Source organism: Narcine bancroftii, chromosome 14, assembly GCF_036971445.1.
Source record: "Narcine bancroftii isolate sNarBan1 chromosome 14, sNarBan1.hap1, whole genome shotgun sequence".
NCBI classification, from domain to species: Eukaryota; Metazoa; Chordata; class Chondrichthyes; order Torpediniformes; family Narcinidae; genus Narcine; species Narcine bancroftii.
The window spans coordinates 2,362,270-2,390,258 of NC_091482.1; the positions used below are offsets into that span (position 1 = coordinate 2,362,270).

The 27,989-nt window shown below is 46.8% G+C and overlaps 3 protein-coding genes across 12 annotated transcripts in view; 2 read left to right on the forward strand and 1 right to left on the reverse strand.

Moving 5' to 3' along the window:
* Positions 1-223: 223 nt before the first annotated feature.
* On the reverse strand, positions 224-3,895 carry emc6 (ER membrane protein complex subunit 6). Of its 3 annotated transcripts, none has more exons than XM_069910816.1 (2): positions 3,391-3,895; positions 224-1,455 (listed from the first exon to the last, which is right to left on the reverse strand). In XM_069910816.1, the coding sequence occupies exon 2, from the start codon at positions 1,435-1,437 to the stop codon at positions 1,105-1,107; it is 333 nt and encodes a 110-aa protein (XP_069766917.1). In that variant the 5' UTR covers positions 1,438-1,455; positions 3,391-3,895; the 3' UTR covers positions 224-1,104. The 3 variants fall into 3 exon arrangements, with proteins under 3 accessions (XP_069766917.1, XP_069766916.1, XP_069766915.1); XM_069910815.1 differs by having other exon boundaries at positions 224-1,452; positions 3,375-3,895; XM_069910814.1 differs by having other exon boundaries at positions 3,375-3,894.
* Positions 2,720-27,457, forward strand: shpk (sedoheptulokinase). Of its 5 annotated transcripts, XM_069910813.1 has the most exons (9): positions 3,676-3,867; positions 7,070-7,233; positions 11,923-12,064; positions 13,468-13,651; positions 19,291-19,443; positions 21,689-21,864; positions 23,387-23,587; positions 23,950-24,045; positions 26,101-27,457. In XM_069910813.1, the coding sequence occupies exons 1-9, from the start codon at positions 3,789-3,791 to the stop codon at positions 26,181-26,183; spliced, it is 1,278 nt and encodes a 425-aa protein (XP_069766914.1). In that variant the 5' UTR covers positions 3,676-3,788; the 3' UTR covers positions 26,184-27,457. The 5 variants fall into 5 exon arrangements, with proteins under 5 accessions (XP_069766913.1, XP_069766912.1, XP_069766911.1 ...); XM_069910812.1 differs by lacking the exons at positions 3,676-3,867; positions 26,101-27,457 and adding an exon at positions 2,720-2,851 and having other exon boundaries at positions 23,950-26,073; XM_069910811.1 differs by lacking the exon at positions 26,101-27,457 and having other exon boundaries at positions 3,619-3,680; positions 23,950-26,073.
* LOC138749453 (transient receptor potential cation channel subfamily V member 1-like) overlaps positions 26,268-27,989 on the forward strand; it is a 40,562-nt gene continuing 38,840 nt past the window's right edge. For all 4 annotated transcript variants that reach the window (XR_011348650.1, XM_069910800.1, XM_069910796.1 and 1 more), the window contains exon 1: positions 26,268-26,352. The gene's annotated coding sequence lies outside the window, so the exon portion shown is untranslated. The remainder of the gene's footprint in view (positions 26,353-27,989) is intronic.

The following is a 27,989-nucleotide window of genomic DNA, read 5'->3' on the forward strand; positions in this document are numbered from 1 at the left end:
CTGCAGATCAAGGGAAATGGGAAAAGACAATAAATTCTGGCATGGCCAGAGGAATCCTCACAGCTGGAGCGCAGTCTGTCAGAGGGCCCTAGGTGGGCATTCCCCCACACACTAGGCTGCTTGATGCGCTCAGTGAGAGAGGAAAAAGGGTGATTAACAATGCAGCACAAAACCCCCACAACACAAGCATCAGACAGATTTAAAAGCAAAATCAAAAACAAAGCAAAGTGAATGGTGATTTATTCTTGTGAGCAGGTGCTCTGCCTCAAAACACAAATTAAGACAATGTTATTTTCACATTCAGCATCCACTGGTTCCCATGAAACAGGTGCCTTGTTAAGAAAGAACCAGTCACCATCAGTAGTGAGAAATGTGCTATTGTAAATCCTTCATTCTCTTGTGTTAAACATGATACAACTTGTGACCATGAAACCACAGAACTAGGGCAGGATCTTTTCACAAACTTCCAGTACCTTCCCTCAACAAAACCACACCCTCTCTTCTTCTCAACAGGAGCTGATCCCTCCAACCCACACTCTGTGTAAACACAGCGACGCCAAATTTATAACATGTCATCTCCCACTTCGATGCTCCGACACGGGACCCTCAGGCTGTGGAGGTATATCACGGCCCCGACGCAGAACAGGGCTGACGGCAAGTTTTGCTTCAAGCTCCTGCTGTCTCTGATATTTTAAAACAGCAAGAGGAGGGTGAGGAGAGAGAGGAGGGTTTGGGGGGTTCAGAAAAACTGTCCTTTTAAATCTTTCACAGTGACAGTAGGACTAATGCTCCCGACATCCCTCCAGACACTGAGGTCAGCGAGAAACAAGTTCCAAACGGGCTAAGAGATTCTCAAATCCCTTGACCAGGTTTGTCCTGATACAGACATTTTCAAGCAACATGTGAAACCTTTCATGGTTAAAAAAAAACCACACACACACAAAACCTAAGAGATCCAAAGTGAAATGGTGTAAAACAGTGAAAACATCGGAGAAGCTGGTGACCCTGTCGATGGGTTTAAATGGAGAGATTGAAGGCTCCAAAGTCTTGGCTGCCTGTGCAGGGAGAGGTACCCCCCCCCACCCCCCGCCCCACCTTCCCCACTCAGTACACGTGCACCATGCCATACAGGAAAGTCCAGAAGAGGATGTAGGTGAAGAGGCCGCCCACCAGCCCCCCAGTGAAGAGGGGGCGCCGCGACTTGAAGTATTTGCTCCAGTGGTGTCCAGCTTTCACAATCAGCAGCACAGAGAGGAGGAAGGAGGCGATGAAGTAGAAGACAAATCCCATGAGGGCCGTAAGGCCCAGGATCCCGGCTGTGGCTCCCGACAGGGCAGAAACCGATGTGCGGCAATAGTCCAGGATGGCTGCGTTCCCTCGAACGGCCAGCTCACTGATAAACTGCGGCCCTTCCCGCTTAAGCCCCACGGATGCCATCGGAACTGGGGAATCCTTCTGGAGGGAAAGAGCACAAGGGAATGAGGGGAGTGAGTGATGAGAGATGGGGTACGATTGCAGAGCATAGCTCAACAGCAGAAACAGACCCATCCCAAGGTATTTTATGCTTATATTAACCCTTTGGATCTGTGTCCCCGTTTTCCAGGACTGGTTTTATACCCAACCACAGGCTGGTTCATGCTGATGTTTGTACTGTAGTTTACCCATGGACCAGAGTATACATTATGAATGGTTAAAAATGGTCAAAGGGTTAAAAACATGAGGATGATATTGGAGATTGGATCAGTCAAATGCAGGGGAAAAAAATTAAATTGGAGTTAGAGGAAGAGGACGAGGCTTCAGTACTTAACGCGGGCATACGTCAATAGCAGGGCCCTGCATGGATGGCTGTGTACTCACCCCTCTTCTGTACACCCACGTGCCTGGCCCAACACCACTCCAACTCCATCTATGCATTTACAAGTGACACCACTGTCTGAGGGAGCATCTCAATGATGGATGCAGAAGGGGGGACTTGGTGGTGGTGCCTTTTGATCAGCAGTGGCCATGAAGGGTTGCAGACTCCGGGGAAGCAAAGGTCTGGAGCGAGGCATCAGAAAACAGGGAATTTGCCCCTGTTTGAGAAGAAGCAGAGGAGACGGCCCATGGGACGGTGACCAGGGTGGAGGGATGGCAATCTCCCCATCAAAGTCAATGAGCCCAAGCACCATACAATACAGCACAGAAAAAGGCCCTTCAGCGCATCTATGTGGTTAGAAACTTCCAGAAGAGGCAGGGAGATCACTCACCCAAGTCTGCTTGACTGGGGCTGAGGTGGAGATGGTAGACAGATTTATGTTCCTGGGGTAAATGTCTCCAGTGAACCACTTCAGGCAGTGGCCAAGAAAGCACATCACATTTTTGCACTCACAATCCTTTTATAGAAACTGTCGGCCCTGCCAAAGCTGTTATGGCAACGCTGCCGCTGGTGTGGATGAACGGAGGGGAGGGTGTAGATTCTCAATGGTCCAACTGTTGTCAGTTCCATACAGGCTTTAAATGGCCTGTTCATGGAACAAATGGTGATTTTATTTAAATTCCTGCGACCGCAAGGTCTGCACTTGATCAGCAGCGTTGCAGACTCGGGAAGCGGAGGACTGGCGCAGGGCACAGGCAATCCACCCCCCCCCCCCCACCCCGAGGAGAAGCAGAGGAGATGACTCACGGGTTGGTGACCACAGGGGTAGACCAGTTAGGGGCTTTGTGGCTGAAAGACCCATGCATTTGGCAGGTTGCTGTCAAGTTGAGGTGAGGAACCCATGAAGGCTGTGGGGTACTGAAGACTCGAGTCAGCGCGCAGACTGATGGACACTGGCTGAAGGGGCACCAGGTATCGGAACAAGGATGTGAGAAGGTGCTGATGAGTTCTTGTCCCTATCTGTTCTGATCTGGAGCTTGGGTTGCCTATGGTTTGGACTGGTCTCTGTGTGGCTGTGGAATGGGTTGAAGGTGAATCCTCGGACACTCTGTGGGGGGTGGGGGGGGGGGAGGAGACTCTCTTTTGGTTTTCCCTCTCTGACTGCAAGATCCGCTTCGGGCAATTTCTACCAATGTTGAATCTGTCCGCCTTGCGGCGGGTCCCTGTAATATTAACAGTTTATTACACGACAGTAATGGGACTTTGAATTAACCTGCTGGATAGCACGCAGACTAAGACCCCATGGCGTTCCCTTACGTCATTAGTTGGTGAGAGGGAACTGTGCCTGAACGCCATTTGCCGGTCAGACTGCCCATCTACGCCCGAAGGGTCCAGACACATTGAGGTGTCCCTCCCAGTGCCGGGCCGCCCCACCTCAGCCCCGTGATGAGCCCGCAGCTCGGCCACACCACCCCCGAGTCACCCCCATTCCGTCGCCCCAGGCCGCCGCGCCACTTACCGCGCTGGGACCCAACCTGTGTTCTGATGGAGGATGTCGGCGAGTGATGCCCGGAGCCGATTCCTGCCAGCGAACGGCAGTCAGACCGCCGCCATTACCCGCGCTGCTGACCTTTCACCCACACGTCCCTCACGCACGGAGCCGTTCAACTCTCCGCCAATCAAGGAACAGAGTTCAGAGCTGGAAGGCGTTCCCACAGACAGCCCCGGCACCGCACTCTGATTGACAGGTGGGTAGCCCTGCCCCTAACGGCACGACAGGGGACGTCTCGGGCGTCGCGGCCCGCTGACGTAGCCTCTTCTTGAGGTGAGGAGCGGACCGCTGGCGTCAGGTCGGGCTTCTCCCGCTGTCCTTCACGGTCCTTCCTCTCGGTTCCCCCGATGTCCGTCTCCCCCCGCCTCAGCGTAGTGACTGATGCCCCAGGAGACAGCGGGAACGGAGCGGCCGGGCCGGGACGTGGAGACGTATCTACCCCACCTCAGACTGGCTGAGGGTGACCACCGCTCCGGCTTCATGTTCACGAGTGGTGTGCGGCTGTGATTGGTCGCCCTCTGGGGCCGTTCATTGGTCGCCCTCTGATTGGTCAGCAGGGCTGTGATGCCCAGCAGTGTTGTCCACAGCAGGCTACATGGCGTCCATGGGACTGGAAGGGGAATGTGGAGTTCAGGCCTGGGCTGGTGACAGGAATCTGGATAACCGATGCCTAAGTGTGAGGGTGGGGTGGGGGAGAGGAGAGTCCAGGTTACAGGATGGAAATTGTAATGTCAATGTTCAGCCCTTTTGGCCCACGAGTCCGTGTTGCCCAATTCCGCCCCATCAACCTAGAACCCTGGTCCATTTTTGAATGGTGGGAGGAACCTTGAGCCCGTGGGGAGGACGAAACTCCTTACAGACAATGTGGGATTCGAACCCAGGTCACTGGCGCTGTAACACCGTTGCGCCAACCGCAACGCTAACCGTGCCACCCAGGAGAGGGACTGTAGAAGAGGGGGCTAACGAAAATTTGGAAATCATAATAATGCCAGGATGGAATATAAAGTGCTGTTCCAACCTCTCCTCTTCTCCATTTCCCTTTTCCTATTAGACAGGTTCCCTCAGATCTCTGCCCATTTCCCCAATCACTTCACAACTTTCTTCTCTACCTCTCTCCCTCCACCTATTAACTCTTACCTGCTAGCCTCTACACCCCCCCCCCCACGCCTCCTCCCCCCCTCACATTTTTATTCAGGTTTTATACCTGTTTTTGCTGATTCCCAATGAAGGGCCAAGGCCCAAAATGTTGAGTACCTTTTACTTCCTGTGAATGCTGCGTGATGTGCTGAGTTCCTCCAGTGTGCCTGCGCGATGCAGACTTCCTTGGTTAATGGCAGGGATGTGAATTGGCAGAATGTCATGCCCTGATGCCCCTGTCAGTCAGTTCAGTAGATGACCATTCAACCATCTCTGTTACCTCTTTGAATGAGCAATCCTCCAGTACCAGGTCCTTGCTCTTCTTCCAGCTCCAAGTTTTTGGTACCCTTTGGAAAGAAGCCAGTAAATCTGTTTCTATCGCCCTTCCTGGCAACCTCTGATTCATCTTGCCATGCAATGGTCCATACTCTTCCCTTCTTTATCTCTTTCTATTTACAATTAAAGCCTTGCTTGCCTCCCTCTTCTCCTCTACAATCCCTTCAATCCACCAAATCCTCTCTTCACATCCACTTCAGCCCAATCTTTGTTGCTCTGATATACCTTCAGTTGCCAGGGCCTTTACCTCTCTAACCACTTTGCCTGACTACCTTTACTTCTGCAGATGGTGTCAAGTGTAACCCTTTGGACTGTTCTATTATTCCCTACGTTGTTCACTCTCACATTTGGTGAGCTAATTCTCCAATGATGTGATTGGTATTCTCCTTACAGTACAAGAGAAAGAGAAGGAAAAGAGAGTCCCTTCAGAGTCACTGAGTGTTCGTGGATTTGTCTCCATCCCTCCCACAGCTGCATAGTCCCCTGTTTAATCTATCAGCAACCTGAGTTCCAGATCCAAACCTCCGAGACAATCAGGAAGCCTTCAGGAGCCCTTCTTGCCCTCAACACTCTCTCAAATTCTGGTTTCGATACCCATGAGCCAGTGTCCAGCAGCCTGTGTGGGTTCCCCGATTCTAAGTCACCTGCATCCTGTGTGGGTCCTTCAGCCGTTGAGCCCTTGTCTCCTGCCGCGGTCATCATTCTCACCGGGGAGGGGGTGGGGGTGTTCTCCCCATTTCTGGTGCCCTGCGTTGATCGGCTGCCTACCTGGAATTTTGCAACCCCTCGTGGCTGCTGCCAAGCACAGGTGCCACCATTCCAGGCACAGACCTCTGCAGATGGGTCATGACCTGACGTCAACAGTGATCACGGTCACAAGCCAAAATGTTGACTGACCCCGAGCCTCAACTGATGCTGCCCAACTATGGACTCTTGTGTCCCCCTCATCTCCTCTCACACTTTGCAGGTTTCACCTCTCCTTGGATTTTCTGACTATCTTTGATTTCAAAGGAATGAGTCATTGTTATTATCTCCATTTCTTAACTCACGTTGGTGGAACCTTGTGTCTATGTTGGATCCAGATTGAAAATACACCCATAACAGCAGTTTAGTATATATAAATCTTTTGCAGAAAGTAAAATTAAAGCACAGCCTCACTTTTTCTCTTTTTTTGCACTAGCATTTTAAATTTTGTATTTAAAAAATTGTAAATTAGAGTAATTTTGCATCTTGTTTTGCACAATATTGCTGGCAGAAAACAGCACATTTCAAGACACGTTCATGACAGTAAATCTGATTTTGAAATGATTTATATTTCCTATTTTGTTTCCTGCTTTCACAAGATACCTCTTTGGCATTTTTAAAATATCACTCTCACTTCTAATTCACACGTTTGGTGTTGTAAACTAACAAACACCATTGCATGCCTGTCTCTCCTGCTCTTATCTCCCCTCATAATGTACCTGAACTGAGTTCAGTTGAGTTGCAGGAATATAATGTTGATTACATTTTAAATTTTGGCATACAGCATGGTAACAGGCCATTTTGACCCACGAGTCCATGCTACCCAATTACACCCCATTAACTTATAACCCCGGTACGTTTTGAATGGTAGGAAGAAACCGGAGGCCCAGAGGAAATCCACGCAGACATGGGGAGAGCGTGCAAACTCCTCACAGACAGCACGGGATTCAAGTTGCAGGTGCTGTAATAGTGTTCCACCAACTGCTACACTAACCGTGATTACATCAAATGTTACTTAACAGCCAATTGTTAAACTTGAAAACCTCGTCACCCTTGCTATTTCAATGCTTGGTTGAAATTTGTCTCTGGATGAAGGAGGCATGCATTTAATATGCACTTAAGGGGTGGCACAGTTGGCATAGTGGTTAGCACAAGGCTGTTACAGCGCCAGCGATCGGGACTGGAGTTCAAATCCTTGGCTGTCTGTAGGGAGTTTGTACGTCCTTGTGTCTGTGTGAGTTTTCCCAGGGGCTCTGATTTCCTCGGGGTTGTAGGTGTAATTGGGTGACATGGGCCCGTGGGCCGGAATAGCCTGTTACAGCAGTATGTCAAATTAAATTAAATCATTCATCAAATGCTAAATGGATGTGCAGAGAAGGGAGAACTGTTCCCCGATCTGGTTCTGGTTAGCCAAGATGATTTTGACCTGTGTTTCCTGTGGTTAGGTTTGGCGGTTGGCATGCAAGCCCCTTCTCCCCAGTATGTGCTGGGTGTGGATCTCGGGACCAGCTCGGTGAAGGTGGTGCTGTTGGAAGCTGAGAGCCGTGCTCTGATAGACAGCCAGACCCAGGAAACCAGGGCAGAGGTCAGCAGCCCAGAAGGAGAGCAGGTAAACATCACCTTCTTCCTGCTTCTGACTTGCTGGTACAGTAAAACCCCTGGCATCCAGCACCTATGGGGATCGGTCAATGTCAGATAAGCAGGTTTTCCGTTTGCTTGAGACTCACTTGCAATGTCTAACTAATCCAACTGTATTAAGAATAAACAACTTAAAAGACAAAAATACTAGACTGTTAGGGATGTAAGCGCTCCAATGGATGTTGAGGATGGAGCGGAGACAACGCTGGTGGAAGCGTTCTAGGAGCCGTAGGTGGTGCCGGTAGAGGACCCATGATTCGGAGCCGAACGTCGAAGTACTCGAGATGGCAGAGGTCGACAGCATCGAGTCCACGCTGCTGAAGATCCAGCTGCGCTGGATGGGTCACGTCTCCAGAATGGAGGACCATCGCCTTCCCAAGATCGTGTTATATGGCGAGCTCTCCACTGGCCACCGTGACAGAGGTGCACCAAAGAAAAGGTACAAGGACTGCCTAAAGAAATCTCTTGGTGCCTGCCACATTGACCACCGCCAGTGGGCTGATAACGCCTCAAACCGTGCATCGTGGCGCCTCACAGTTTGGCGGGCAGCAGCCTCCTTTGAAGAAGACCGCAGAGCCCACCTCACTGACAAAAGGCAAAGGAGGAAAAACCCAACACCCAACCCCAACCCACCAATTTTCCCTTGCAACCGCTGCAATCGTGTCTGCCTGTCCCGCATCGGACTTGTCAGCCACAAACGAGCCTGCAGCTGACGTGGACTTTTTACCCCCTCCATAAATCTTCGTCCGCGAAGCCAAGCCAAAGAAGAAGACTGTACTTACACTGAACAAACTTCACTTGCATGAATATATAAACCTTAAAACATGTTACTTTATTTTCAATCCCATTCTTTGAAAACATTTAACCATTGCTGAACCTGCAGATTACACACCCCCCCCCCCTCGGATCCGCCTGAAAGCCGAACAATAACATAGATAATTAACCCACCAGTCTCACTCCCCCAAAGTTTACAGATAAAGCCTCTGACCGGGCCAACTCTTACACTCAGGGATGAGGAAACAGTTTAAGAGAGTCACCTCAACAGTGATCAACATCAACCAGTTCTTTATCCTGGGCGACGCCATCGCTGTTTCACACAACTTTATTCAAACAGCTGCTATGAGCAAAGCCCGACCGAGGCCCTCCCTCCGCTGGCTGAAATTTGCTCCCATCTTCACCAAAGGTTTATGCATTGCTTCAGAAAACATTTACAATTTTAATCTTTTACTTAAATTTTTATTTATTTATTTTTTTTTGCTGGCTGCTTGAGGTCCACGGTTGGTTGAGGTTGCTGGTTGCTTGATATTTGGATACCAGAGGTTTTACTGTATTCCTGATTAAGATAAAGGAGCATGTCTCGTAAAACAGCTTTTACAACCTTATTGTGTGCCCAAATCATTTCTGTCAATGCAGAATGTTTGTCACAAAATCATTGTTGTAAGGAAGCAACCACTTTTAGCATTGATTAAGTAAGCAGTCAACACTATATTCTAGTTCAAGTTTATTATCGTCTGATTGTCCATGTTCAAATTGACGAAACAGCGTGTCTCTTGAGCAGCCATTTCAATGGGAGCCATAGCACCTTTAAGTAAAAGCCTCGTTTTCTTTTTGCCTCACCTGATGTAAATAATGTTTATGTTTTTTTAATATAGTTGGTAGGGGAGAAGTACAGAAGAAACCAAAATGTGACGGCCTCACAGGAAAAGGGCCCATAAACTGGAGTCTTAGGGGCACCACAGCCGAAAAAAGGTTGAGAATGGCTGCTCTAGACCTTGAAGCTCACAAAAACACACAAGGCACAGGACATAAAGATCACATATAAATATGTAGGGTGATTTTCAGCGTTATAGGATAATGTTCATCAGTCTCACAGTCCGTGTGAAGAAGCGGATCAGGCTCAAAATGTCAGTTATATATCTTGACCTCCTATGGACGCTGCAAAGCCTGCTGAGCTCCTCCAGCATCTCTGTGTTTTTACTATAATCACAGTGTCTGCAGACCTTCATGTTTTACACCACTTGGAGCAGCTAGTGGAGGAACCTACCAGGGGGAAGTCGATTCTGGACTTGGTGCTGTGCAGTGACGCAGAGTTAATAAGTGACCTCGATGTAGGGGAGCCATTAGGGAATAGTGAACATGGTATGGTTGCTTTTGAGCTGCAATTAGAAAGGGAAAAAGAAAGGAAGTCGGAAGCATCTGTACTGCAGTTAAATAAAGGGGATTATGCAGCTATGAGGGAGGAGCTAGCCAAAATAAAATGGAAAGATACACTAGCTGGGAGGACAACTGGGGAAAAATGGCAGGTATTTTTGGACATTTTTCACAGGTTTCAGGACAAATTTATTCCAAAGTGGAGGAAAGGCTCTAGGAGATGCAAATGGCAGCCGTGGCTAACTAATGAAATCAAGTGTAATATCAAATCCAATGGGAGTAAGTATAGGATAGCGAAGCGGAGTGGGAAGTTAGAGGATTGGGAAACCTTCAAAGAGCATCAGAGGGTAATTAAGAAAGTCATAAGAGAGGGGAAAATGAAGTACGAGAGGAAATTAGCAAATAATATAATGGAGGATAGCAAAAGCTTTTTTAAATATGTGAAGAGGAAGAAATTGGTTCGGTCCAAAATTGGTCCATTAAGAATGAAAAAGGGTGAAATTATTACCGGAAACAAGGAGATGGATGAGGAATTTAACAAATACTTTGCAACTGTCTTCACCAAGGAGGATATAGATTATGGTCAGTTAGGGGGTAGTGGTCATGCAGTGTCAAGAGACTTGGGGAACTTTCCTGGGGAAGTAGGGGATCTAATGGATATCCGGATCCAGTAAATTGTTGGGACTGAGGGCTGATAAATTCCCAGGGCCTGATGGGCTGCATCCCAGGGTGCTTAAAGAAGTTGCTATGGAAATTGTGGAAGCACTGGTCGACATTTTCCAAAGTTCCATAGATTCGGTGGAGGTCCCTGAGGATTGGAGAGTGGCTGATGTGGTGCCGATTTTTAAGGAGGGAGGGAGAAAACGGGAAATTATAGACCGATCAGCCTGACGTCGGTGGTGGGGAAGATATTGGAATCTATCATAAAAGGAGTAATAGCAGAACACATAGGCAGAAATAATAGTATAAGGGCTAGTCAGCATGGATTCCTTAAGGGTAAGTCATGCTTGACTAATCTTCTGGAATTTTTCGAGGATGTGACAAAGAGGGTGGACTTGGGAGAGCCAGTGGATGTGGTGTATTTGGACTTCCAGAAGGCCTTTGATAAGGTACCACACGGGAGATTAGTGGGCAAGATCAGGGAGCATGGTATTGGAGGTAAGGTGCTGACATGGATAGGAAATTGGTTAAGAAATAGGAAACAAAGGGTTGGGGTAAGCGGGTCTTTTTCAGGATGGCAGGATGTGACGAGTGGAGTGCCGCAGGGATCGGTATTGGGTCCTTAGTTGTTTGTAATTTATGTAAATGATTTGGATGAGGGGATTATTAATAACTTGAGCAAATTTGCAGATGACACAAAACTGGGTGGCGGTGTGGGGTGTGAGGAGGATGTCAGGAAAATGCAGAGGGACTTGGACAATTTGGGGGAGTGGGCTGCTGAATGGAAGATGACGTTCAATGTAAGCAAATGTGAGGTTATCCATTTTGGGGGCAATAATAGGAAAGCTGAGTATTATTTAAATGGAGACAAGCTAGGGAGTGGGGAGGAGCAAATGAATCTGGGAGTACTTGTTCACCGGTCACTGAAGACTAGCATCAGAAAGCTGTGAAGAAGGCTAATAGCATGTTGGCTTTCATAAAGAGGGGATTGGAGTATAGGAACAGAGATGCCCTTCTGCAGTTGTACAGGGCCCTGGAGAGACCCCACCTGGAGTATTGCATCCAGTTCTGGTCTCCAATTTTGAGGAAGGACATACTAGCTATAGAGGGTGTGTAGCGCAGATTTACAAGGTTAGTTCCAGGGATGGTGGGGTTGACATATGCTGAAAGGCTAGAAAAACTGGACTTGTATCCGATGGAGTTTAGAAGGATGAGGGGGGACATGATTGAGGTATACAAAATTATCAGGGGAATAGACAGGGTGAAGTCGGATTACTTGTTCCCAATGATGGGGGAGACAAGGACTAGAGGGCATAGTTTAAGAATACAGGGTAGGCCCTTTAGGATGGAGATGAGAAAACATTTTTTTACCCAGAGAAGTGTGAATCTGTGGAATGCTCTGCCACAGAGGGTGGTAGAGGCAGATTCGCTGATTATGTTCAAAAGAGAGTTAGATAAGACTCTAATGGGCAAAGGAGTTAAGGGTTATGGGGATAAGGCTGGAAAGGGGTACTGATGGTAGTGATCATCCATGATCTGTAAAATGGCGGTGCTGGCTCGACGGGCCGAAGGGCCTACTCCAGCTCCTATTGTCTATTGTCTATGTAGCTGGATTCCAGGCTTCTGTTCCACAAGGCCCCCAAGGCCCTACCAATCACCGTGTACATCTGCAGAGGTTCGAGTTTCACTGGATTAGAATTGGGCCTATCCCAACTCCAGTGGGAATCATGTGCTCTGCCAAGTCACAGGTCAGGGAAATGGGGGTGGTGGTGAGGAGCAGGAGGACTGGGAAGGGGTGAGGCAGATAAAGTGAAGAGTGGCCACTGCTTCCTTCCTATTGTGATTTCAGGCCCGGGAGCAGGATGTTGGGAAGATTGTGTCTGCCCTCCATCGCTGCGTCACAGCACTGCCCAGGGATCGTCTCCGCAGAGTGGCAAGGATTGGAGTCTCGGGACAGATGCATGGTGTGGTGCTGTGGAAAAGCAAGCAAGGTAATTCCCGGAAGGAAGTAGAGAATGAACCTGCCCTGTACTCACTGAGACCTGGAGGAGAGGCAGATCACAGCACAGTGCACTCCAGACTGTCCTGCACAGACAATTGAAACCATCCAAATAATCCTTTTATAAATTGCTTCTGATTCTTTGTATCGATGCTTATTAATTAAAACAAGGAGAGAAAAACTTCTCCAGTGCTCTAAACTAGATGAGGCCAGGATTGGAGAACAGGCCTAATGAGGCAAGGGCCTTTTCTCTTTGGATCACGGATTACGAGAGGCACCTTTTCCGGGGTGGGGGGGTGTGGGGAGTAGCAAGCACCACAGCATGTCTGCACAAGGTGAAGGAAGGAAGGTTTAAGGGAGACATCAGGGCTGTTTTTTTACACAGTGGGTGCCTGGAATGCCTTGCCAGGGGTAGTGGTGGAGGCTGGTAAATTGGGGGCACTTAAAACACACTTAGGCAAGCACGTGGATGCAAGAAAAGTAGAGGGTTGTGGGAGTAGGGAAGGAAGGGATAGATTGTTTACATAGGTCGGTACAACATTGTGGGCCAAAGGGCAAGTAGATCCAAGTCAACAGGTCATCAGACAAGTGTTGGTTGAGGACGTCCTCTGATGGTGGCACAGATCATGTACATCTCATTCCGGTATCTCATCTGTGACTCGACTTCTCCTGCCCTGTCCCCACGAGAAGAAACACTCCCCTGCCCCGTGCCCATGAGGGGGACACTTCTCATGCCCCGTCCCCATGCCTCTTCCCTCTGAATGGCCAAACCAGACTGTGGTCCAGCTGTCCATATTCTTACCTCTGTACACCTGCAGAGGTGTATTTATCGAGTATTTGATAAGATGCCAAATCTCCTTAAAAATCAGATGCAGTTAGTGTAGACCAGCCATTCTCAACCTTTTTTTGCCAATGACCCCTTTTGACCTCTGCTGAAAGTTTATGGGACCCTTCCCTGTGAAGCAGTCACTCCTACTGAGTGCATACAGAACATCAAATATTCAGTCTGTGACCCCCTCCGGGAGTTGGGGAGAGGGCATATTAACCCTGTTGAGAATGGCTACAGTAGACAGATAGAATCTTTTACCTGCGGCAATATTCTCACGAACTGGAGGATGTGTCCTTAAAGTGAGAAGGGGAAAGTGTAAAGGAGATGTGCAGGGTATGTTTTATACTCCATGCTGAGTGCTGTGAACGGGCTGTTTGGGGTAGTGGTGGAAGCAGATACTTTGTTCGTGTTTAACATAGATACGTGAACATGCAAGGCATAGAGGGCAGCAGAGTTTGATTTAATTGGGCCATCAGGTTGGGGGAAGATGCGTGGGCTGAAGGGCCTCTTCCCGTGCTGTCTTGCTCTGTTCTGTGTTCTAATAGTCTCTCGCTCTGCCCTTTCAGGGTGCAAGTGGCAGAGGAGAGATGCCGGCTTCACCTTCCAGCCTATGGAGACAAGTCACCTGGTCTCATGGCAAGATGGCCGTTGCCACCAGGAATTCCTCGCCTTGCTCCCACCGCCCGATTCCCACCTCAACCTTGCATCTGGCTTTGGCTGCGCCACGATTTTCTGGTACATGAGGAACAGGTAGATCATGCTTAACTTTTCTTCAAGCTAAACAAAGGCTCCCCAACTTATAACAAGGTTGAAAAGTCTTTTTCTAAAGTTTAGCTTGGTGTAAAAAGAAAGCTTGCATTTATGTAGTGCCTTAGAACTTTGCAGCCTATTTGTGCAAAGGGCTTTTGGAAGAAAAGCTCCTACTAATATCTCAAAACTGACATAACCTCATTGACCTGAGACAATCTCCTTACTTGAGGAAGAATGTCCTGGTTTTGGAGGCAGTGCAGAGGAGGTTCACCAGGTTGATTCCAGAGATGAGGGGATTGGCCTATGAGGACTGTACTCACTGGAATTCAGAAGAATGAGAGGGGATCTTATAGAAATGTATAAAATTATGAAAGGCACAGATAAGATGGAGGTCAGTAAGCTGCTTGGATTGGTGGGGGAGACCAGAACGAGGGGACATTGTCTCAAGATCCAGGGGAGTAGATTTAGGATGGAGATGAGGAGGAACTGCTTTTCCCAGAGGATGGGGAATCTGTGGGATTTGCTGCCACTTAGTAGTGGAGACGACCTCAGTAAATATATTTAGGACAAGGTTGGATAGATCTTGATAGTAGGGGAATTAAGGGATCTGGGGAAAGGCAGGCAGGTGGAGATGAGCCCATCATCAGATCAGCCGTGATCTCATTGAATGGCAAGGCTCGATGGGCCGGGTGGCCGACTCCTCCCTCCTATTTCTTTTTTAAAAATTTTTTTATTTTTCACACTATGAACCGTACTGACCAAAATACACACAAACATTTCCCTCTTGAATATACAGTGTCATTTTCTCCCCTTTTTCTCCCCTCCCTTCCCTCCCTCCTTCACCCTCCCCTCCCCACCCACTCAACGTTCAACCTATATGATACATTAAACCCATTAAACAATGTCATCACACAATGAAAATAAACAAGAAATTTGTGTCATCTACTTTTACACACTGGGTCAGTTCATTTCATCTTCTCATTCTATCATTTTAGGGGGTGGAGGTCCGCGGTAGGCCCTCTCTGTTGTGTTCCATGTACGGTTCCCAAATTTGTTCGAATACTGTGATGTTATTTTTTAAATTATATGTTATTTTTTTCCAATGGAATACATTTATCCATTTCTATGTACCATTGCTGTACTCTCAGACTATCTTCTAATTTCCAGGTTGACATTATACATTTTTTTGCTACAGCTAAGGCTATCATAATAAATCTTTTTTGTGCTTCATCCAAATCGAGTCCATGTTCTTTACTTCTTATATTACTTAGAAGAAAGATCTCTGGATTTTTTGGTATGTTGCTTTTTGTGATTTTATTTAATACCTGATTTAGATCTTCCCAAAACTTTTCCACTTTCTCACATGCCCAAATTGCATGTACTGTTGTTCTCGTTTCCTTCTTACAGCGAAAACATCTATCTAATACTGTTGGGTCCCATTTATTTAACTTTTGGGGTGTGGTGTATAGCCTGTGTAACCAATTATATTGTATCATGCGAAACCTCATGTTTATTGTATTTCTCATAGTTCCGGAGCATAGCTTTTCCCATGTTTCATTCTTTCTCTTTATGTTTAGATCTTGTTCCCATTTTTATTTGGGTTTCTTCCTCCTATTTCTTATGTTCTTACAGCAACTCTCATCACAGCTGCTGTCTGATCTGGGCATTTCGCTGCATTCCACGATTTTATTTCAAACTTCTGGCGTTTTTTTTTCTATTTTCACAAAGATTTGCAAGTCACAGCTGCATTCTGGTGCAACGAGCCACTGGCCTCTGTGAAGCTGGACTTTCTGAAACCATCCTGGCTCAAATGCTAGGATCTGCCCTGCTCAGGATTCTCACTACCAGAGGGAATATTTCCCCTCTCTGCTCAAATAAACTTTTCAGTTATTTTGATCATTAAAGAGAAACGTAAGCTGCTGGAATTTAGGAATAGGAAAACACAAAATGCTGGAGATTCTCAGTAGGTCAAACAGAATCGGTAGTAAAAACACACAGAGATGCTGGAGGAGCTCAGCCGGTCTCACAGCATCGATAGGAGGGAAAGCTATATCACCAACTTTTCGGCCCTGAGCCTTGTCTCAAGGTATAAGCAAAAAGCAGGCAGGCGACTCAATAAACACTGAGAGAAGGGGGGAAGAGTCCAGGCCAACAGATATGATAACTGGATATGATAAGAGGACAGGTGAGAATTGGTGTGTGAAAGGAGACGGAGGGAAAAGGAGAGAGCGAGAGAGCTAAAGGAAAGGAGGCGTGGGGACAAAGATGAGGAGGGACGTTTTTTTTTAAATTTTTTATTTTTCACACCATAAACCACATTGACCAAGATACATACATTTTCCTTTTCAAATATATACAGTGTCGTTTTCTCCCCCCCTCCCTCTTCCCATCCCACCCTCCCTACCTCCCCTCCCATTCATTTAAAGTACAGAATCTAAGATACATTAAACCAGTCAAACAATGTCACTCAATAAAAATAAACAAGAAATTCCACTGAGTCAATTCTTTTCATTTCCTTCTCCTTCCGTTATTTTAGGTGGTAGATGTCCCCAGTAGGTTTTCTCTATTGTGTTTCATGTATGGCTCCCATATTTGTTCAAAAATTGTAATGTTATTTCTTAAATTATATGTTATTTTTTCTAATGGAATACATTTATTCATTTCTATATACCATTGTTGTATTCTCAAGTTATCTTCTAATTTCCAGGCTGACATAATACATTTTTTTGCTACGGCTAGGGCTATCCTAACAAATCTTTTTTGTGCACCATCCAAATCAATTCCAAATTCTTTGTTTTTTATGTTACTTAGGAGGAAGATCTCTGGGTTTTTTGGTATATTGTTTTCTGTAATTTTATTTAATATCTGGTTTAGATCTTCCCAAAATTTTTCTACTTTCTCACATGTCCACATTGCATGAATTGTTGTTCCCATTTCTTTTTTACAACGAAAACATCTATCAGATACTGTTGGGTCCCATTTATTTAACTTTTGAGGTGTAATGTATAGCCTGTGTATCCAGTTATATTGTATCATATGTAACCTCGTATTTATTGTATTTCTCATCGTTCCAGAGCATAACTTCTCCCATGTTTCCTTTTTTATCTTTATATTTAAATCTTGTTCCATTTTTGTTTAGTTTTACCATTTGTTTCCTCATTCTCCTTTTCTTGCAGTTTAATATACATATTTGTTATAAATCTTTTGAATATCATTGTATCTGTAATCACATATTCAAAATTTCTTCCCTCTGGTAAACTCAGACTGCTTCCCAATTTGTCCTTCAAGTAGGATCTCAGTTGGTAGTATGCCAACACTGTATCTTGAGTTATATTATATTTATCCTTCATTTGTTCAAAGGATAGTAATTTATTTCCTGAAAAACAATTTTCTATTCTTTTGATCCCTTTTTTCTCCCATTCTCTAAAGGAAAGGTTATCTATTGTAAAAGGGATTAACTGATTTTGCGTCAGTATTAGTTTTGGTAATTGGTAATTTGTTTTATTCCTGGAGGGACGTTTTAATGGAACTAGATAAGTCAATATTGATGCCATCCGGTTGGAGGGCGCCCAGATTTTAGATGAGGTGTTGTCCTCCAGTTTGTGAGTGGCAGTACATGAGACCAAAGACATGTCAGAAAGGGAATGGAAGGGGGAATTGAAATGGGTGGCCACTGGGAGATCCACGCTATTGGGGTGGACAGAGCTGAAGTGCTCAACGAGCTAATCACAATGGGAGCTCTGGATGCAGTAGGTGACCCCTACAGATTCACAAGTGAAGGGGAACAGAAGTAATGTTTTGGGTCAATGTTCTGTTATTGGAGAGAGAAACACGAACGGCTGCAGACACTGTGATTGTAGTAAAACAGAAAGATGCTGGAGGAACTCGACCTTTCGGAACTTTGCTGCAGGTCCCTTTAGGAAGGGCTCAGGCCTCAAATCTCATTTATGGACCTTTACTTCCTATGGATGCTGCAAGACCGACTGAGTTACTCCAGTATTTTTGTGCTTTTACTATCATCGGAGAGTGAGAACATTGGCTTGTTTAAGTGGCAGAGAGTGTGTGAGGTGGAGAGAACAGAGAGACAGGGTGGAAAACAGATAAAATCTGCAGATTCTGGTGTCTGATGCAAAAACAAATGTTCGGCTGGGGAAACAGCAACTGTGGAAAGAGGAACCAGTAAATGTTTTGGGTCAGCGAGCTTTCCTCAGAGCTGGGGGAGGTGTGGGGAGAAGTCGGTGAAAGAGCCCAGTAAACCCAGCGCAATAGCAGTCAGGATGCAGATTTGCCTGTCACGTCTGTGTCCCTTAAACCAGTCACGGCTGTGTCCCTTAAACCAGCCACGTCTGTGTCCCTTAAATCAGTCACGTCTGTGTCCCTTAAACCAATCACGGCTGTGTCCCTTAAACCAGTCACGTCTGTGTCCCTTAAACCAGCCACGTCTGTGTCCCTTAAACCAGCCATGTCTGTGTCCCTTAAACCAGCCACGTCTGTGACCCTTAAACCAGCCACGTCTGTGTCCCTTAAACCAGCCACGTCTGTGTCCCTTAAACCAGTCACGTCTGTGTCCCTTAAACCAGCCATTTGCAACAGGAGCTTACAGCAGTTTAAGTAAAACCCTGTTTTCTTTCCAGCTCACTAGCATAAATATTTTTATCCTTTTTATGTAGTTAGTAGGAGAGACATACAGAAGAAATGAAATCTTGACTGCTTCACAGGGAAAGGGCCTATAAACTTTGAACAGAGTCCAAGGGGGTGTGGGGGGGGGGGGGGGGAGGGTGGGGGGAGCATAGCCAAAGATAGGTTGAGAATGGCTGCCTGGAATGATTTGTAAAGTTAGAATGTGGTCCCAGCTTGCTGTTGGGTAGGTCTTTGGCCTGGAGCATGCACTGACTACTCCTGCCTGTAACGGGGAATGGGGGCCTGGTGGAGGAGGTTCATTGGAGACCAAGTGTGGGGAAGTGGCAGCATCAGAGGAGGAAGCAAATTCCTCAGCACTTGTTGACTCTGAAAGAGTTTCCCTTCTTTCATTTGTGAGCTCGCTCTGGAGTGACTCTCCACCAGCCCATAAACGCAAAATAAAACCTTTCCATTGTGACTCAGAATGTGACAGCAATCGAAATCAAATCACATTGCTTACCTTCCCAGGTTCTTAAGAAGTTTCAAAAATCAATCAATGCCGAAGATTCATTTGAAATTTATTTTCAGTGTTAGGCTCTTTAATTTTAAACTAGTCATTTGAATTTTTAAATTTCAACATTCAGCACAGAAACAAGGTCATTTCAGCCCACAAGCCTGTGCCGTTCAATTACACTCAATTAATCAAAAACCCCCGGTATGTTTCAAACTGGAGGAAACTCACACAGACAACGGGAAGAACATACAAACTCCTTACAGACACCACAGGTTTCCAACCCTGGTCCCGGTTGCTAGCGCTGTAACGCGTGGCGCTAACCTCTACTCTGATCTAGCGTGGAAACTGCATGGAAACAGGCCCTTCAGCCCAACCTGTCCATGCTGACTAAGTTGTTTACCAGATCTCCTCCCATTTTTGTTTCCCATTTGTGAAGCTTTGTTGCAGTTGTACTGCCTCTATCATGGTTGAAAGCCAGTTGCAGCCTGGTCATCTTCTTTTCCAGACCCCATCTTCTGCAGACCTACACAGCAGCAGGGACCATCCATGACTACATTGTTGCTGTCTTGTGTGGCCTTACAAAGCCTCTGATGTCGGCCCAGAATGCTGCCAGTTGGGGCTACTTCAACACCAAATGCAGCTCTTGGAATCTGCAAATGTAAGTTCTGGGAAAGCTGGGCAGTGGGTCTGAGTGGGAATAAGTTCATGATTAAATTCCAGGGCAGACTTGATGGGCTGAATGGTCTAGATAGTCTGGAAAACAAAGAGTCATGTGCCTCAGGGACAAAATTTTATACACAGTTTCTGAATGGAGGCATCACTTTTATTCTGATCGTGTTAACAGGTTCATCCATTCTGGGGTGGTCTCATATGGTTCACATTCTTCTCATCCCTTCCTGTCCATGCGTACTAGTGCATTTTTGACGTCATTATTTGTGCCTGCTTCTGCAGCTTCCTATGCCAGCTTGTTCCAGATACTGATCCCCTCACCCCCCATGAGTGTGAAAGTTCCCCTTCGTATCGCTTCCCTCTTCACCCAGAGGGTGGTTCAGAGTGAGCTGCCAGCGAAAATGTAGCAGCGGGGAGAATCGTAACATTCAAAAGACATTTAGTCAAGTACGAGGATGGAATAAGTTTTGAGGGATACAGGCCAAACGCAGCCTGTGGGACTGGCTTGGGACAAAGAGCCTCTTTCTGCGCTGTAGATCTCTGACTCTGCAGTGTCAGGACGACAAAGTGCCTCTTTTACTGCCTCACCATGGAGCATGGCAGAGTTCAGATCTATTGTCAAAGTACATACATCACATACAGTCCTGAGATTCTTTTTCCTGTGGGTGAGTGCAAAAAAAAACTACATAGCGCAAGCATGTAAACAAATAAAGAAAAGTAAACAAACTGCAACTGAGAGGTAAAAATAATAAAGTGCACAAGTCAAGAGTCCCTGATTGAATTTGTTGTTGAGGAGTCTGATGGTGGAGGGGTAGCAGCTGTTCCTGAACCTGGTGGGTACGAGCTGAGCCTTGTGGCACGGATAACGCTTTCCTGATGGCAGCAGCGAGAACAGAGCATCTGCTGGGTAATTTGGATCCTTGATGATTGCTGCTGCTCTCCGACGGCAGAGTCCCCGTAGATGTTCTTGATGATGGGGAGGGTTTTACCTGTGATGACCTGGACTGTACCCTTTTGCAGGGTTTTCCGCTCAGGCGTATTGGTGTCCCCCTGTCAGATTGTGATGCAGCCGGTCAGCACACTTTCCGCCACACCGCTATAGAAATTTTCAAAGGTTTACGATGTCATTTCAAACCTCCGCAAACTCCTGAGGAAGTAGAGGTGCTGTTGTGCTTTCTTCACGATGCCATTAGTGTGTTGGGTCCAGGAAAGATCCCCCGAGATAGTGACTCCCAAGAACTTAAACTTCACCTTCTCCACCTCTGATCCCCCAATGATCACTGGATTATATGCCTCTGGGTTTCCCCTTCCTGAAGTCCACAATCAGCTCCTTGGTTTTTGTGACATTGGTCCGAGGTTGTTGTTGCTGCACCATTTGGCCAAGTTTTCCATCTCCCTCCTGAATTAATGAGAGTAAAGCATTGGTGAGGCCTCACTTGGAGTACAAGGGACAGTTTGGGGCTCCTTATTTAAGAAAGGTTGTGCTTCCCATTGGAGAGGCTTCAGAGAAGATTCACAAGGAAGATTCCTGGAGTGAAGGGATCAGCATCTGAGGAACGTTTTCCGTCTCTTGGACTGGACTCCTTGGAGTTCAGATGAATGAGAGGGGAACCTCTATTTTGAATGTTGCAAGGGCTGGACAAGAGTAGACGTGGCAAAGTTGTTTCCCATGAGTCGAGGATAAGAGGGCACAACTTCAGGACTGAAGGGGCACCATTTAAAACAGAGATGAGGAGGAATTTCTTTAGCCAGAAAGTGGCAAACCTCTGGAATCTGCTGCCATAAGCGGCTCTGAAGGCCGGTTTGTGTATTTGACGGAGATTTACAGGTATAGTCAGGGTATCAAGAGTTACAGGGAGAAGGCAGCGGAGTGGGGCTGAATGGGAGAATGGATCAGCTGATGTTGGAATGGCAGTGCGGATTCGAAACGCTTAATGGCCTCCTCCTGCTCCGACATCTTATGGTCTAAAATCTAAAGATGACATTCTTTAATTTTGTGCTAGTGATTTTATCAGGAGACCTGATTCAGAGACAGGTTTGGTGCCAGCTGAATGTGAACAGACTTGGTAGTATGTACTTAATGGGCTGAATGGCCTAGCAGTTCCTTTGTAATGCATCTTATTATCAATAGCTGGTTCATAAACTGCTCTCTTTACAGTTACTATGAACTAGTCAGAATGAAAAATAAAATTTCTGGAGAACTACTTGGGTCTCTTTGTTCCTGCCTCTTTCAGATTAGAGGACTCTGGATTTCCCACAGGTTTGCTGCCCACAGTTGTGAAATCCGGATCAGTCGCGGGAAAGCTGACACATGAATGGTGTGGCGTGCTCGAGGGAACAGAGGTCGGTGTGGCCCTGGGAGATTTCCAGTGCTCAGTGTACTCCTGCATGACGGAGGAGACCGATGCTGGTAGGAGCGGAGGGAAAGGCTTGGCTTTGCCTTGCATAGAGAAAGCTGATAAAATATTAAAGGGCCCACCCCACCCCAATCTCTTCTCCCCCACTTCCATCCAGCGGAAGATACAGGAACTTGAAAAGATGAGCCTCCAGATTCAAGGACAGATTTGTTTCTGCTCTCATCAGTCTTTTGAACATTCCTCTCACTGGTGAAAGACAATGCCCTTGCACTGTTTCCCTACTGTCGTGTGGGAAGGGAAAAGTTCGGTGGGTTCAAAAAATAGCAGGTGTGATCACAGGCTGAATGCAGCAGTAAAGACGAAAGTTTGCAGACACCGTGGCTGAAATAAAACCACGATGCGGGAGAAATTCAGCAGGTCAAACAGGGTGTTTATAGAGCAAGGATAAAGATGCACAACCAACGATTCAGGCTTGATCCCCTCATCGAGGTAGAAGCAAAATGTCAGCAGGTGCCCAAACAAAATGGTAGGAGGTTGGGACAGGGGGAGGAGCACGGTCCCATAGGCAGGAGGTAATAGGTGGATAAGGGAGGGAGGGCATAGCAGCAGACAGGGGAAGAGGTTTAGTGAGGAGTGAGAAATAGGTGGAGAGTTGGAGGAAAGGAGACAGGGGGACGGGGAAGGGAGGGAGAACGGGGAGTGGGCCGGCAGGAACCAGAGAAGTCAATGTTAATGCCGTCCGGTTGGAGAGTGCCTGGATGGAAAATCAGACTGAATACAGAAATAATCTTTATTGAAACACACACAAGGGGATAACAACACAAGTATTCTCAATCACACAGCACAGTGCAAGCAATCATATTGGGCTTAACACGACCGATACCACATCTGTTTATACAGATGTATCATATCCAAGGATTACAATACTCTCCCCACCGTTCCTTGTCTAATGTGGGCATAGTTTAGATGCTATCTACAACTACAACAGTATACAACAGCCCCAACCTTACCAACAACTCCTCCAGCATTGTCCACAGCAGAGTTTCTCTCAGGGCCAAAGATCAAAAGAGGAAGAGCTACTGCATGTGGTGGGCTTATTAGTGCAGTAAGCTGGAGGGTCTGGCCCAGGTAATCACCATTTGATTAAAGGGGTTATTGGTCGTGTGTGCACCGTCTGGGTTCTAGACGGAGAGGTCACATGACCCTCCACAATCCACACTACACCTACACTTTGTGTTGAAAGGCACCCTGCCTGCATTCATTGACTTGTAGCACCACACCGTGCAGGGTCAGTGATGGAGATCAAGGGTCACTGGTACCAAAGATAAGTCCATAAAATATAGGAGCAGAAATGGATCATGAGCCCCATTGCCCAGCCTTCTCCCTATAATCTTTGATGCCCTAGATAATCAATTACCTATCAATCTCTGCCTTAAATACACCCAGTGACAGGAATGATTCCAGAGTGAGTGCCGCCAGAAATGTGTGCATCTGAATGGGCAACACATTTCAGAACATATCTGGGAGGTGTTTTTCACGATGCAGTCACCAACTTATATCTTCCTTGCACTCCAGTTTTGAACATCAGCACCTCTGCCCAGCTGACTTTCGCCCTGAGGCCCAGCTTCCAGCCACCAGACTGTCCTGATCCCACTGCCAGCGTTGTATACTTCCCGTACCTGGATGGGACGTACCTGGCAGTGGCAGCTGCTCTCAACGGTGGCAATGTGCTCGCCTCGTTCATCAGCATGCTGCAACAGTGGATGCAGGAGTTTGGTAAGTGGTGGGAGCTGCTCCACGTACCCTGGGGCACAAGAGAAGTGATGGACATCGTAAATGTCTGTCCCTTCATCATCATTCTTTCCCATCTCCTTTCCATGACTCTGCCCCCATCTGTCATCCCCATCCCTCTCTCCTCCCACTTCTTTTCCATTTCTGACTGAATCTTCCCCCCCGCCCGGTCCCAGCTCTCATCTGTCCCCCTGTCCCAGCTCCACTCTGTCCTAGCTCCCTCCCATCCCAGCTCTCCTCATCTAAAATCTCCCCAAATACACCCCCATCCTCCACTCCCCCATGGTGATGTTAGGGGGTTCAGTCAGCAGCAGGGGTTAACAGTTTGCTTTTCTTGCCTCCCACAGGGCTGGACATTCCTGAATGCACCATCTATTCCCACTCGACCAGCTCCGCACTGCATCTCGCCCACACTGACCTTGCCGTGCAGCCCACCATATTTGGTGAGCGGCACTTACCTGGCCTGCTGGGTTCCGTCACCAACATTTCCCCATCCAATATCTCACTGGGCCATGTCACCCGAGCTCTCTGCCGGGGCATCGTGGACAACCTGCACGCCATGCTGCCCAGCCAGAGGCTGGCCGAGGCAGGGGTGCGAAGGATAGTGGGCAGTGGCAGCGCACTGACTAAGAACCCGGTCCTGAGGCAGGAGGTGGAGAGGGTCTTCCCCCTTCCCGTGGTCTACAGGGAGACTGCTGATTCTGCACTCGGTGCTGCCATGGTGATGAGTGACCGAATGTAGGGAGGGAGGCCCGAGTGCAGATATGGATAGGTGAATCAGTGTCCAGTGGGAATGTGTGATACTGACTGGAATGAAGGGAAGATTGTGATGATGTGATGAGCCCTGTGACCAGCAGCAGACCCTGCATTGGTGGTCCCCAGTGCGATGGCAGAGATTCATATCAACCCAGCCCATCTATCCTCTCCTTTTGACGCCCTGGTGACAGCATCCCAGTGAATGTACATTGCATGTTCTTGCCTGGCATTTTTCTGTTTCACCTTAATTCCTGGGAGGTGGCCAATACGCAGAAGTGCTGGAGAAGGGCAGCATGGTTCGTGTAGCAGTTAGCACAATGCTGTTACAGCGCCAGTGTCAGGGTTCAAATCCGGTGCTGTCTGTATGGACTTTGTATGTTCTCCCCATGTCTCCATGGGTTTCCTCTGGGGGCTGCGGTTTCCTCCCACCCTTCAAAATGTACCAGGGGTTGTTGGTCAATTGGGTGGCACGGGCTCGTGGGCCAAAAGGGCCTTTTAAAAATTAAAAGCGGGTTGTGCAGCCTCCAGAGGAGACAAGGATGTATAACCAACATTTCGAGCCTGAGCCATTTGTCAAGGTACGGTAGTCTATCTATTGCCTGTGAGAAAGGAGGTGATAAGTCCCATCTTGAGCTGCTGCAGTCCTTGTGCTGGCAAAGGGGTTCCAGGGCTTTGTTCCAGTGATGGGAAAGGTGATGAACTCTGCAAGGAGGAAGTGGACATGCAAACCTAACCCATTCCTGCACTGGGCAGCAAAAGACCACATGAGTAGTTCTACATCAAGCGTTCGTTCATTTTGCACAGCAGCATTTATCTCCAGAGTTCTGAAATTCTCTCCCCTTCACATTCACGGTGTGCAGGAAATGCACATTACCAAGGCCAGTTGCCTGGTTGCCCTTTGGAACCAGAATTCCAGGCTGATCTCTCCCATTTCAGACTGCCTGTCTCAGGCCTTCATCGCTCCTCTTTTAGTCCACAGTCCAGTATGAATCCTGAAGGGAAGAGCAGGTTACACAGGACAACAAAGATTTTGCTTCCCGAACACTTTTGGGTATATTTTATGGATTTTGGGCTGCTGATCATAAAAATCGCCTTAATATTTTCCTATCACGTTCCGTTTCTTAGATTTAACCTATTTTTGTGATTTCCTGTCATGTTTTAAATCTACTTTAAACATATAAAACCACAAAGTGCAACATGTCGTTGAAAATTCATTCTCTGCATTTGCACTTGGACAGCTTCCCTGCTGATCCTGGTGCAGTCAGTGACAGACATGGTGAAAGGTTTTACCAGGACATTGTGACCATGGAAAAGCGATATCAGGGTAACTGGAATCCATCACCGCCGGCTGACTGACACGAGAGGCATCAGATGCTGAGTACAAACAAAAATTACTGGCAAAACATTTTTAAGTCAGTTGAACTGACACAGGTGTCAGCGTCATTATACGATTAAACATGCTAAATTCAATCAAAGTTAATGTTTCTCCAACTTCCTACGTGATACAGCAAATCTGAAGTTATCTTTGGTTTCAATTTGAATTTATCTATCATAATCCTTAATTTTTTTCAGGAAGCAAACCTTTTGAAAAAGATGTTGTCCAGTGTTACCTGTTAATTCTGGTATTTGTATCTTGTTGTTTAATTGTCTGCATAAAGGATAACTTTAATTAGAAAATAAATAATCAACCTAAAAAAAATTGTGATACAAAATATATGGTTGTCTAACTTGTTTTAATGCAGCTCAGGCTTTTATGAAAATCGCCCTCCCTTCAGTCGACACCCCTCACTGTCTCAGGAGAGCTGCTGCAATGTTTGAGGAGTGAAGAATCTGCAGATGTGATTGTAGTAAAAACACGGAAATGCTGGAGGAACTCAGCCAGGAGTCAGGAACTCAGCATAGGAGGAAAAAGAAATATAACCAGCATTTTGATCCAGAGAGGGTTCATCCCACCCTGGTCACACTCCCTTCTCCTCCCTTTTATCAGGCAGAAGGTATGTGTGCTTGACAATGTGAGTTCCAGATGCAAGGACAGGTTCTTCCCTAATGTTATCAGTTTCTTGAACGGTTCCCATGTGGCCAATAGATTATGCCTTTTCACTGTCTTTTATAACAATACTTTTCTCTCTTCTCTGTGCAATTTTTTTTTGTGGTTTCTCCATTCCCTGCACTGTTCACCCCTGTTGCATGACTCTCTTACACTATTCTGTTGTACTGCCTGCTCTATGAGTTAGATTACCTGCTTAGCATTCAAAATGAAGCTTCTTGCTGTATTTCAGTGCACAAGACAATAAAACAATTCACTTACTGAAATTTAGAAACAATTAGCAGGGACGCAGATACCACATGTAATGGGATTAAAGGTATGTGTGTACAAGGAGGGGTATGTGAAGCTCCATTGTAGGATGCGTGTGTGTTCACTACTTTGTATCCCCTGTGGCATGGGTTTTGCAGAGTGCCCATTCTCTGCTGGTATCCAGATGACCATAAGATACAGGAGCAGAAGTAGGCCATTTGGCCCATTAGGTCTGCCCTGCCATTCCATCATCAACTGATCCATTCTCCCACTCAGCCCCACTCCTTGCCTTCTCCCCATAACCTTTGAAACCCTGACTATTCAGATAGCTATCGATCTCTGCCTTAGTTACACCCAACGACCTGGTCTTCACAGCTTTCCGTGGCAGCAAGTTCAAGAGATTCACTGCTCACTGGCTGAAGAAATTCCTCCACGTCCCTGTTTTAAATGGGAGCCCTTCAATCCATGGAAAACAACATGGCCACGTCTACTCTGTCCAGTCCTTGAGACGGTCAAACTGCCTGTCCCCATGCTCTCACTGTATCTGCCCCATGAGGCCAGTCTTGGTGGCCGAGGTGGTCCTAAAGCCATCAGGGCTCCAACAGCGACAGGGTGATGTAATTGGATGACATGTCTGGGCCTAAACAGGCAATGCCCAAGAAACTCCTCTGAAAACCTTTGATGGATGGTGCTGATTTTGTCATCTGTCAAAGCTATCAAGCTTTTTCCAATATTCAGAAACATTTAAGGACAATGTTAAAACACTTTATTTTAAATTAAAATAAGATTTGCATCCAAAAATATCAAGTGGATGATCTCTCTCAACTCCTTCCTGTCTATTTTTAATAACAATTACCTAAAAGCACGAAGTTGAACCCAGGTGCCTCTTGTGTCTATGCAGGGGACTGGATTTGCAGCCCCCAGAAAGGCTCATGGTTTCAGATCAAACCCACGCCTGGTTATCAGCCTCCATCCTCCCTCGTTTGATGAATGTCTTGGCACAAACGTCGGCGGTTGCTTTGCTGTTCTGTTCTAGAGGCTCCTCTGTGTTGAACAATGGAAGTACTGGCACCAAATGACCTGAGTGGGTTGTTTCAGTGTTCATCACAAAGAATGGCCGGTGACAGCACCCTGTAATGGTCAGGTGTGCAGATGCAGTAAACTCCCTGCTTTAAATTCAATCCCTCCAGCAGTGATGGCCAACCTTCCATTTGCCTTTTGACAGCCTGCTCCATCTGCACCCAACCGTTTGTGATTCATGCACAAGCTCTCCCAAACCCTATGCATGATAGCAAGCTGCAAACTTACACCATTTAAATAATAATCTGGTCTTCT

Excerpts from the sequence above, each read along its gene's own strand:
- emc6 (XM_069910816.1), bottom strand. The coding sequence starts at position 1,437 with ATGGCATCCGTGGGGCTTAAGCGGGAAGGGCCGCAGTTTATCAGTGAG.
- shpk (XM_069910809.1), top strand. The coding sequence starts at position 3,789 with ATGCCCCAGGAGACAGCGGGAACGGAGCGGCCGGGCCGGGACGTGGAG. Across the intron at positions 3,868-7,069 it reads CCACCTCAGACTGGCTGAGG|GTTTGGCGGTTGGCATGCAA; the intron begins GTGACCACCGCT and ends TCCTGTGGTTAG. Across the intron at positions 23,588-23,949 it reads ACAGTGGATGCAGGAGTTTG|GGCTGGACATTCCTGAATGC; the intron begins GTAAGTGGTGGG and ends TGCCTCCCACAG.